Raw genomic sequence first — 13066 nt, 5'->3', positions numbered from 1 at the left:
GTTTGGTTCCTCCTGCATTTAATTTGGTCTCCATTGGGCCTTAAGGGACTTAAGGAGGCACCATTAGTGCACGGGCGGCTCTCTGGAAAAACCAACTTAAAGGATTTTTTGCTATATTTTCGCCGGCACCAGCGGACCAAAACCCACATGAGGATTCCAAGACGGCTATGCACAGTAAATGGCTGAAATTTTTACGATATATTCCTAAGATCTCTCTTTCAAACATCTTTGAAAATTTTCTTGATATCGTTATCCGTTTCCAAGTTACACAGATTCGATGTTACCATACTTGTATACGTAAAATCCGGGACATGGCGAAACCAGAATAATAAGCAATCGCATAAAATTGCTCAAATTTTAAAGATATATGCCCCAGGCTTTTATCTAGAAGAGCCATTTCCCAGTTTTCAAAAAATCGGGAAACACTCCAAAAACTTATTTTTTGGGTACCAAAATAAGCCTCGCATTCCGAGACGGTTACGCACAACAAATGGCTGTAATTTTTACGATTTATTCCCAGGAACCTGATTTCAAACACTCTTGAAAACCTCCTCCACATCTTTATCCCGTTCCGAGTTACAGAAATTCACAGTTATCCTAATAGCACACGTAAAATACTCACCTAAAATCCGGTGTGAGCCGAAAACGTAGTTCATAAAGTGACCTATCACGGATGAATATGTTGTAAAGTGTCTTCGTTATTATCTGGAAACCCCATGCTGTTGTACTGAACCACACGCAGAATTTGTGTGCACTTAAATCCAGTCTGAAGTCTGACATTATTTTTGCGATATTCCAGTTTCACATAAGTAAAGCATCAAAATTTTACTGACATATAAAGTTCTTTTCGTATGAGTTACATGTCCTGTTGCAGCAGGAAAAAGAAGGGAACCGGCGGAAAAATACTCCTATCAGAGCACAAAAATGCAAACATGTTCCTGTTTATTTCAAGAATTCTCACTGAAATGTGGGGTACCAGCTGCCTCAGTATACCTTCCTCAAATTTTCCCACAAATTTTGGCATGCATTCTTTTTATGCTGAGAGAGAAGAAGACAGTGGCAATGGCAAAGAGACGGAAAAGTAATACAAACTGGAAGATAGTAGACAGTGTTTGTGTTATACAAAGAGCGAAGGAGGCAATGCCAATGTGAGAGAGAGGGACACAGTAGCAGTGGAAGAAAGGCGACAGTGACAAAACAATGCTAGGATGAGTGAAGGAGACAATGCCAGGGGGGGAGGGAGAAATAAAGAGAAAGAGAAAGTAGAAGTGGGTGAGAATTAGTGATAATGAGAGGGTTTATGACAATAGCAACGACGAAGAAAGAGACGGTGACAGTGAGAAGAGACAGCAGCAATAGGAAGAAAGGAATGCGATATTAGCAGTAAGAGAGAGGGCGAGAGGGAGACAGAGACAGGGAGATGAGACTGTAGTAGTAGGACAGAAAGAAGGAGACTGTGTGACAGAGAGACACAAAGAGACAATGACAGTGAGTTGGGCTGAATGAGTGAGTGAGAAAGGGCAACTGGGAGTGGATGACCATGAGCGACTTACAGCGATGGATTAGTGGGTGTGAGTGAGTTACAGTTTGGGGAGCTTGTAGGAGTTAGAGGTGAGTTACATGTTTAAAAAAAATGCGCGAATATGTTCGCATGCCAAACTTTTTGGGAAAAATTTTAAAGGTACTGAGGAAAGTAAAATCAGGCAGCTGACACCCTAATTTTCAGTCAGTCTTTGAGATGAACAGGAGCATGTTCGCACTTTTGTACTCCGATAGGAGCATTTTCCCGCTGGTGGAAAGTATGACCATTCTTCTCACCTCCACATGCTGCCGTCCGCAGTTCGTCACTGAAATAGCGTCACGTGATGGTTCGGGCCTGTTGTGCTCCCCTGTTATGTGTGAACCGACAAAATGGCCGCAGTACCTTTCACAAGCTTCTACGTATACATCTACATACGTACTCCGTAAGTCAGCATATGGTGCGTAGCGGAGGGTACCCTCTACCACTGCCCCTCACGTCCTTTCCTGTTCCACTCACAAAGAGAGCCCGAATTTCTCTTACTACGTGGCCATTACGCGAAATATTTGTTGCCAGCAGTAGAATCGTTCTGCAGTCAACTTCAAAAGCCGGTTTATCAAATTTTTTCATTAGAGTTACTCAAAAAGAACGTCGCCTTTCCTCCAGGGATTTCCATTACAGTTGCCGTAGCATCTCCGTGATACTTGGATGTTGTTCAGACCTACCAGTTATGAAACTAGCACCTCGCCTCTGAATTGCCTCGGAGCGGATTCCAAACACTCGAGCAGTACTCAAGGATAGGTCGCACAAGTGTCCTATATGTGGTCACAACACTCTTTTCCAAGATTCTGCCAATTAACAGAAGTCATCCATTCACCTTCCCTAATACAACGCTTACACGGTTGTTCAATTTCATATCGCTCTGTAACGTTTCGCGCAGATTTTTAATCGACGTATCTGTGTCAAGCAAGACGCTACTAATGCTGCTTTCGAAATTTACTGGTTTGTTTTCCCTACTCATCAGCATTAATTTATATTTTTCTGCCTTTAGAGCTAGCTGCCATTCATCACACCAACTAGAAATTTTGTCTACGCCAACTTGTATCCTCCTACAGTCACTCAACGACGACACCTTCTGGTACACTACAGCCGCATCAGCAAACACCTGCAAATTGCTTCTCACTCTGTCCGCCAGATCATTTACATTATATGTAGAAAATAACAGTGGTCCTATCATTTCCCTGGGGAATTCCTGACGGTACCCTGGTCTCTGATGAGCACATGCAGTCGAGGACAACGCACCATGTTCTATTACTTAAGACGCCTTCGAGTCACATATCTAGGGATCTATTTTGTTTACTCATACCTTTGTTCCGCTGTGGGGAATCGTGCCAAATACTTTTCGCAAATCTAGGAATATGGAATCTGCCCGTTGCCCTTCATCTACTATTCGCAGTATGTCATACGAGAAAAGGGCAACCTGAGTTACGCACGAGCGCTACTTTCTAAATCCGTGCTGATTCGTGGAAAGAGGCTTTCCCATCTCAAGAAAATTTATTATAATCGGACTGAGAATATATTGAAGATTTCTACAACAAACCGATGTGGATGGTATTGGTCTATAATTCTGCGGGTTCGTTATTTTACCCTCCTAATACAAAGCAGTCGCCTGTGCTTTTATTCAGTAGCTTGGGACTTTCCGCTGGGCGAGAGATACGTGATAAATGCAAACTGAGTAAGGGGCCTGTGTCGTACAGTACTCTTTGTAAAACCAAACTGCGATCCCCTCCGGATGTGGCGAGTTACTGCCTCAATTCTTTCAGTTGTTTCTCTACGCCAGCGATGCTTATTAGTATGTCCTCTATGCGGGAGCCAGTATGATGATCAAACGACGGTATGTCTGTACGATTCTCCTGCGTGTATGATTTCTTAAATGAGAAATGTAAAACTTCGGCTTTCCTTTTGCTGTCTTCTACTGCCATACCCGACTGGTCAACGAGTGACTGGATAGAAGAAACCCGCTAAGCAATTTAACGTAGGACCAGAATTTTCTCGGATTCTGGGCAAATCTTTGGCTAAAACCTCAATCCTTGCGATTATTGGTTTAGGGGTTACCTGAAGTCACAAGTCTACCGCGATCGTCCGACCTCATTAGGGATGCTGAACGACATCACCCGCCGGACATTTCTCACAATACCTACTGATATACTCTACAGTGCTATTCACAACATTGCTCCTCCACTACAGGTATTGTTGTTGAATGATGGTCGACATTTTGAGCGTATGTTACAAAGACCATCTCTGCTAAAAATCAATTGTTATGCTAATTATCGCTTTTGCATCGTACGGAGCGTCATCTGTTGGTCATTTTATGTACTTTTTTGTTTCAATAAAACCCCATGTCATTCCAAACACGTATGTCAATTTTTACCCCACTTACTACAGTATTCCATGAAGTACTGAATTTTCAAATGTTGTCAGACTTTTGGGTCACTCTGTACATTTAGTTCAACCACCACATGCATATGGTGTAAGGTTTGCCAGAAGCGACTGAATGTAATCATGTATTTTGTAGACGGCTTTTCCAAAATAGGATAGTTGTTGACAACGAAGACTTTTCCACGTAAAACTGCAACATTCATTCAGTGAACACCAGACGAAAAAATTACTTGTACTTAGGTCACACTTCCTTAACCATTTTATATTCAGGTGTGGCTATTGAGTAGTTTCATTTTCAATAGGATTCCAGCAGAACTGAAAAAAAGTTCCCTTCATTATTTTATGGAGGAAGACTGGGGGGGGGGGGGAATCAGCAAGAAAATGTTTCGAAAAGGTTTTGAATGATGGCGTAAAGTTAATCTGGAGGTTGCTAGGTGCTATCGTTCTCAGATAGTGGATGAATATAGTACGGGTATCCATCTTTTTGATTTGCAGCTCCTTGTATTGGCCGTGTTTGCAGTTAAAATTTTTGGATGTGAGGTCCGCCAGTTAGAAGATAGGTTAACTCCCAGCAAAAAACTTTCTCATCAACATCGTTTGGTTGTAGATGACAAGCTATCTGCAGTAATTAACACAAAAGTGATCCAGAAAATTCATGCACACCAAATGTAAAGGAGCTCACTATTTAACACATTAAAGGAACTTTACAAATAAAAACAGCACAAACAGATAAAGTCTACAAACACACACGAAAAATAGATACACTAAAACCTGCAAAGACGCACTATCTACACAAAAGGAATACCATATAAAAGACAACACACACAGCTAAGAAGCACACAGAAAACACACACACACACACACACACACACACACACACACACACACACACACACACACACACAGATAAAGTGCAAACAAAATTCAAATATGGCGCTGAACACTCTGATGAACAAATGAGCACTGACAGGGTTGGGACACATAACAAACCACAATCACACTATGTTCTGGTGTAGTGAAAAAGTATTTCACTAAGTTTTTTGTGGAAAATACTTGTTATAGTTACGTATACATCACAACATCTCAGCATGACGCAGAGAATGGAAGTGCTTGCCACACGAAAACGTAAGTAAATACGAAAACAGGCGCGAAAACATCGCGAAAATCTAAATTACATTCTAGAAGGTAGGTTAACTCCTAGCAAAAAACTTTCTCAACACCATCGTTTCGTTGCACATGACAAGCCACCTGTAGAAATTAACACAAACGTGATCCAGAAAATACATGCACACCAAATGTAAAGGTGTTTACAAAAAGAAATGATCTGTTGTTTGAACTAAAAATGCACAAAATTTTATGACCATTTAACAAAAATGTTCACATTGCAGAATAAATAAAAACGAAAACCCACTGATGATGGCATAGTGGTGCCGAAATATGTTTGGGTATTGAGGAAAACGGTGTTTTGCATAACTGGCGGACCTCACATCCAAAAACAGTATGGGTAATTTGCGCGACGTCAGTAGTGCTGCCTCGAGACGCACACACATTCCCTAACTTTAATACTTAACTGATTGTGTTGAATCCTTAACATAACATTATACCTATTTATGAGTAGACTATCAAATTAAATTTCGTCAGTAAGAATATGAAATAGTGAAAGTCAAATGTTCGTTGTCACTGGAAGCTGTTGCGTAGGCAACTTGAAACTGGGATCAGGTGATGGTTTTAGCATCATTGTAATATACAGGGTGAAAAGTATTTAAACCGACAAACTCTGGGAGGTTGTAGGGGACATCAAAATAAATATTTTTCCCTAACTTCATTTTTTCCCACGAGGATTATCTAAACCGTTGGAGGCCGTATTACGCTCTTCAGTTGTTAGAGGCCGTATTACGCTCTTCAGTTGCAGGCAACTGCTGTCCACCGGTGTAGTAGTGCATTGTGTCTGTTTACTAATGGAGCGATACACCTGGAGTGAGTACACTGATATGGTTGGTGCGTACTACGTAGCGCACCACAACGGACGAGCTGCACAGCGGGTTTATCAACAACAATATCCTAATCGCCGTATCCCGCATCATACGACCTTTGATGCTGTGTACCAACGTCTGCGTGAGACCAGGTCATTTAGCAGATTACCTGGACAGGGATGCCGTCGCGCGGTAAGAAAGCTGCAATTTGGGGAAGCTGTCTTGCAGCATGTGGAGCGGGATCCTTCAATCAGCACTCGTGCAATTGCACGTAACATGGGGACGAATCAGACGAATGTAAGAACAGTCCTTCGAGAGCAATTGTTACGTCCATTTCACTTACAGCGTGTCCACAACCTGGAACCGATGGATTATCCACCCAGAGCACAGTTTTCGCAGTGGTACCTGGAACAGAGTGAAATGCATCCTAAATTTCCATCCTCTGTATTGTTTACCGATGAAGCAACGTTCGGGCGTGATGGAGTCTTCAACATGCACAATTCTCATGTTGGGAGTGAGGATAACCCACATGCCACAGTTACTAACGCTCATCAAGTGCGGTTCTTCGTTAATGTGTGGGTCAGTGTTGTTGGAGACTGTTTAATTGGGCCGTATCTGCTACCTAGTTGTTGTCTCTTGGTCATAAAGAAATGGAAAAGTGTTTGTTGGTTTAATTAATTTGCCGCCAGAGAAATTTTCCTCTACCGGTTTAAATACTCCTCATAGGAAAAAAATGACATTAGGGAAAAATATCTGCTTTGATGTCCCATACAACCTCCCAGAGTTTGGCGGTGACGGTGGTACACAAAGCCTAGCCACATACCACATGGTGGCTTGCGGAGTGTCGATCCAGATGTAGTGTTGTACCATTTTCCCAGTACTTAGGTTGCAGAATCTTGTTGAAGCTTACACTGTCTGCGTACTGTGTGTGTGTGTGTGTGTGTGTGTGTGTGTGTGTGTGAGAGAGAGAGAGAGAGAGAGAGAGAGAGCATCGCCCTGAAGCGCCACGTGTCTCTCATGTTGCAGACTGCCTGCACCTGCAGCTGTACCGGGACAGTAAGGAACGCTACAAGCAGGGACACACCAAGGCGTCGCTCTCCCTTCAGCACTTCCTCGCCGTCGAGACAGGTAAGCGCCTCCACGTTACAAGGAGGCCACATGGCAGTTCAAGTTTTATATATACACTCCTGGAAATTGAAATAAGAACACCGTGAATTCATTGTCCCAGGAAGGGGAAACTTTATTGACACATTCCTGGGGTCAGATACATCACATGATCACACTGACAGAACCACAGGCACATAGACACAGGCAACAGAGCATGCACAATGTCGGCACTAGTACAGTGTATATCCACCTTTCGCAGCAATGCAGCCTGCTATTCTCCCATGGAGACGATCGTAGAGATGCTGGATGTAGTCCTGTGGAACGGCTTGCCATGCCATTTCCACCTGGCGCCTCAGTTGGACCAGCGTCCGTGCTGGACGTGCAGACCGCGTGAGACGACGCTTCATCCAGTCCCAAACATGCTCAATGGGGGACAGATCCGGAGATCTTGCTGGCCAGGGTAGTTGACTTACACCTTCTAGAGCACGTTGGGTGGCACGGGATACATGCGGACGTGCATTGTCCTGTTGGAACAGCAAGTTCCCTTGCCGGTCTAGGAATGGTAGAACTATGGGTTCGATGACGGTTTGGATGTACCGTGCACTATTCAGTGTCCCCTCGACGATCACCAGTGGTGTACGGCCAGTGTAGGAGATCGCTCCCCACACCATGATGCCGGGTGTTGGCCCTGTGTGCCTCGGTCGTATGCAGTCCTGATTGTGGCGCTCACCTGCACGGCGCCAAACACGCATACGACCATCATTGGCACCAAGGCAGAAGCGACTCTCATCGCTGAAGACGACACGTCTCCATTCGTCCCTCCATTCACGCCTGTCGCGACACCACTGGAGGCGGGCTGCACGATGTTGGGGCGGGAGCGGATGACGGCCTAACGGTGTGCGGGACCGTAACCCAGCTTCATGGAGACGGTTGCGAATGGTCCTCGCCGATACCCCAGGAGCAACAGTGTCCCTAATTTGCTGGGAAGTGGCGGTGCGGTCCCCTACGGCACTGCGTAGGATCCTACGGTCTTGGCGTGCATCCGTGCGTCGCTGCGGTCCGGTCCCAGGTCGACGGGCACGTGCACCTTCCGCCGACCACTGGCGACAACATCGATGTACTGTGGAGACCTCACGCCCCACGTGTTGAGCAATTCGGCGGTACGTCCACCCGGCCTCCCGCATGCCCACTATACGCCCTCGCTCAAAGTCCGTCAACTGCACATACGGTTCACGTCCACGCTGTCGCGGCATGCTACCAGTGTTAAAGACTGCGATGGAGCTCCGTATGCCACGGCAAACTGGCTGACACTGACGGCGGGGGTGCACAAATGCTGCGCAGCTAGCGCCATTCGACGGCCAACACCGCGATTCCTGGTGTGTCCGCTGTGCCGTGCGTGTGATCATTGCTTGTACAGCCCTCTCGCAGTGTCCGGAGCAAGTATGGTGGGTCTGACACACCGGTGTCAATGTGTTCTTTTTTCCATTTCCAGGAGTGTATATACAGGGTGTTACAAAAAGGTACGGCCAAACTTTCAGGAAACATTCCTCACACACAAATAAAGAAAAGATGTTATGTGAACATGTGTCCGGAATCGCTTAATTTCCATGTTAGAGTTCATTTTAGTTTCATTCCAAAGTGATCAAATTGTAAATTTTCACAATCAACATGTGTGGGCTGACGAGAATCCGCACGCAATTGTGCAATCACGTCATCAACACAGATTTTCTGCGAACGTTTGGGCAGGCATTGTTGGTGATGTCTTGATTGGGCCCCATGTTCTTCCACCTACGCTCAATGGAGCACGTTATCATGATTTCATACGGGATACTCTACCTGTGCTGCTAGAACATGTGCCTTTACAAGTACGACACAACATGTGGTTCATTCACGATGGAGCTCCTGCTCCTGCACGCTTCTCAACAACAGATTTGGTGACCGATGGATTGGTAGAGGCGGACCAATTCCATGGCCTCCACGCTCTCCTGACCTCAACCCTCTTGACTTTCATTTATGGGGGCATTTGAAAGCTCTTGTCTACGCAACCCCGGTACCAAATGTAGAGACTCTAAGTGCTCGTATCGTGGACGGCTGTGATAAAAATACGCCATTCTGCAGGGCTGCATCAGCGCATCAGGGATTCCATGCGACGGAGGGTGGATGCATGTATCCTCGCTAACGGAGGACATTTTGAACATTTCCTGTAACAAAGTGTTTGAAGTCACGCTGGTACGTTCTGTTGCTGTGTGTTTCCATTCCATGATTGATGTGATTTGAAGAGAAGCAATAAAATGAGCTCTAACATGGATAGTAAGCCTTTCGGGACACATGTCCACATAACATTTTTTCTTTCTTTGTGTGTGAGGAATGTTTCCAGAAAGTTTGGCCGTACCTTTTGTAACACCCTATATATGTATATATATAAAAGGTGAGTCACCTAACGTTACCGCTGGATATATTTCGTAAACCACATCAAATACTGACGAACCGATTCCACAGACCGAACGTGAGGAGAGGGGCTAGTGTAATTGTTTAACACAAACCACACAAAAATGCACGGAAGTATGTTTTTTAACACAAACCTACGTTTTTTTAAATGGAACCACGTTAGTTTTGTTAGCACATCTGAACATATAAACAAATATGTAATCAGTGCCGTTTGTTGCATTGTAAAATGTTAATTACATCCGGAGATCTTGTAACCTTAAGTTGACGCTTGAAACCTCCGACGTTCAGTTGCGTGTTGTAACAAACACGGGCCACGGTCGGCGAGCAGCATCTGCAGGGACATGTTTACGATGACGACCGTCTTTACGAGTGTGGCTGTAGTGCACTGTTGTGGTTTGGTCTAGCTGTCGCAGTGTCCGCATGTAGCGCTTGCTGCTATTGTTATTCTGCATTCGTCTCCGCACGCAGACCAACTGCAGTACACCGTGTTACCAGACGTCCGTGATAGTATAGTGTTGTAGGAACTGTGACCATGATGTATTCGAACTCTGAAAAGGCGGAGATGATACTCATCTATGGCGAGTGTCGACGAAATGCAGCTGAAGCCTGCAGGGTGTATGCAGAACGGTACCCGGACAGAGAGCATCCAACGTGCCGCACATTGCAAAACATCTACCGCGAACTGTATGCAACAGGTATGGTCGTAGCACGCAAACGGGTCCGTAACAGGCCCGTCACAGGAGAAGCGGGTGCACTTGGTGTGTTAGCTGCTGTTGCCATGAACCCACACATGAGTACACGGGACATTGCGTGAGCCGGTGGACTGAGTCAAAGTAGTGTCATGCGCATACTGCATCGTCACCGCTTTCACCCGTTTCATGTGTAGCTACATCAGCAATTACATGGTGATGAATTTAATCATCGAGTGCAATTCTGTCAATGAGCATTAACAGAGAATGCGTTGCAGTTCTACCTGTTTACCGATGAAGCGGGTTTCACAAACCACGGGGCAGTGAATCTACGGAACATGCATTACTGGTCCGTGGACAGTCCTCGCTGGCTCAGACAGGTAGAGCGACAGCGACCGTGGACTGTAAATGTATGGTGCGGAATCATTGGCGACCACCTCATTGGTCCTCACTTCATTGCAGGGGCCCAAACAGCTGCTACATACGTCGCGTTTCTACAGAATGATTTGCCAACGTTGCTCGAAAATGTCCCACTGGAAACGCGTCGAGGTATGTGGTATCAGCATGATGGTGCACCTGCACATTCCGCAATTAACACTAGACTGACCCTTGACAGGATGTTCGACGGGCGTTTCATAGGACGTCGAGGACGCATAAATTGGCCAGCCCGTACTCCTGATCTTACACATCTGGACTTCTTTCTGTGGGGTACGTTAAAGGAGAATGTGCCTACAACCCCAGAGGATATGAAACAACGTATTGTGGCAGCCTGCGGCGACATTACACCAGATGTACTGCGGCGTGTACGACATTCATTACGCCAGAGACTGCAATTGTGTGCAGCAAATGATGGCCACCACATTGAACATCTATTGGCCTGACATGTCGGGACACACTCTATTCCACTCCGTAATTGAAAACGGAAACCACGTGTGTACGTGTACCTCACCCCTCATGGTAATGTACATGTGCGTCAGTGAAAAACACCAATAAAAAGGTGTTAGCATGTGGACGTAATGTGCTGTTCCAGTCTCTTCTGTACCTAAGGTCCATCACCGTTCCCTTTGGATCCCTACGTAATTCGATACTCTCCGATACACACGATCGAACAGCGGAGGAGTGGTACTCAATTGTCAACTTTAGGTTACAATATCTCCGGATGTAATTAACATTTTACAATGCAACAAACGGCACTGATTACGTATTTGTTTATTTGTTCAGATGTGCTAACAAAACTAACGGGTTCCATTTAAAAAAACGTAGGTTTGTGTTAAAAAACACTTCCGTGCATTTTTTTATGGTTTGTATGAACCAATTACACTAGCCCCTCTCCTCACGTTCGGTCTGTGGAATCGATTCGTCAGTATTTGATGTGGTTTACGAAATATATCCAGCGGTAATTTAGGTGACTCACCCTGTATATATATATGATACGTGACTTTCAGAACTCATATGTAAATCCACTGTAGCAGTTGGATGCAACGCTCAAAAATTCTCGCACATCGGCTTTGAAGTTTTCCGAGCATCTTTAATAACCGAAAGCCAGAATAAATTTTTGATGGGATTCCTGTCTTCGTGGCAGAATGCTCATCTGTCAAGTGCTGGCTCCAGTCAACGCCGACTCCAAGGAAAGCCTCGGCGCTTGTTCGAGACGTCACGTCAGCTAGGCACGGCGAACGCCAGATCTGTTGCAGACATGCTCATAATGGTGGTGTCTCCCTCTCTGGCACAGGAAAATGTGAAACTATTGACGGTAGTTGACCAACACACATTGTTCTGAGAGATTTCTGCAATCAATTAATTGTGCAATACAAATAGTGTACTCCTGAACTTAAATTTCCACCTGTTTTAAGGCTTGACATACAAAAACAACTTCATGGTCCAGCAGCAACAGAATTCGTGCTTCTTTACCTTATTTGTAAACGTTTGTACTGGGTTGCTTTTACAAGAAACTGTGAACATATTGCTGCTCTTGCGTGACTATGGGGTGAGGAGCACTGAATGTTAATGAAAGAAGAGGCAAAAGAGAGATACTTGTTCTATCAAATAAATTTTTTTTATCTTATAAAGTTTCTCCTTTCAGTTGCAAGAGGGGAATATTTATCTTTTCTAATGTGCATGTTTAAAAAAGTTTAAGCTCAGCAGTATTTTCGATGTATGAAGCTATTTTGTTTCCTGTTTAGAATTCCTTTCGTTGAAAATGACTCTAATCTAATGACTGGCAACAGTTGGACATTTACACATGTAAATTAGTTCACATTTCCAGTGACGATGTCAAACGAAAATAAATAAATAAATAAAAGAAACGAGTTCATTGTAACGGGGTTGGGGTAAGTTTCGATAGAAAAATGGATCAAGTATATATAGTTACTTGAATGTAAAATTTCCGAAGCTTGCAATGGGGCAAAGCATCTTCTCATATTGATCTACGTTTGTTTCGACAGGATTCAGTAATACAGACTATGATCTTAATTTGTATATTTACGATAGTCAGAAAATCTCTCATCTAAATAAAACTGCAGAATCCAAAACAATACCAAACATTTTGTCCAAAAATAAGAGATTTATAGCGATAAGCACGCGCAACAGACCTGGCTTTCGCCGTGCCTAGCTGACGTGACGTCACCAACAAGCGCCGAGACCTTCCTTTGAGTCGGTGTTGCTCCAGTTCAATTCCCGGCTGTGGTATATTTCTAAACAAAGTTGCATGATCTGCGAACATTTCTGTCAAGCATAATATATATATATAGAAACGAAAAAAGTTAATTTGGGATTTTTTCAATTTAGACAATCTTTTATAAAAGATCGGAAATTAGGAATTCATATCTGCAATGAAAGTTGGATTTTCGTGTGCGATATGCATGTAAGCTACACAACAAAATTAAAGGGTG

General features: G+C 44.3%; 1 protein-coding gene across 1 annotated transcript in view; it reads left to right on the top strand.

Moving 5' to 3' along the window:
• Positions 1-13066, top strand: part of LOC126161538 (uncharacterized) — a 356858-nt gene that overhangs the window by 208749 nt on the left and 135043 nt on the right. The window contains exon 3 of the mRNA XM_049917463.1: positions 6958-7059. Coding sequence (XP_049773420.1) covers positions 6958-7059 — 102 coding nt within the window. The remainder of the gene's footprint in view (positions 1-6957; positions 7060-13066) is intronic.

This window comes from Schistocerca cancellata, chromosome 2 (genome assembly GCF_023864275.1).
Source record: "Schistocerca cancellata isolate TAMUIC-IGC-003103 chromosome 2, iqSchCanc2.1, whole genome shotgun sequence".
Classification (NCBI taxonomy): domain Eukaryota; kingdom Metazoa; phylum Arthropoda; class Insecta; order Orthoptera; family Acrididae; genus Schistocerca; species Schistocerca cancellata.
This window is presented reverse-complemented; position numbering and strand designations above follow the sequence as displayed.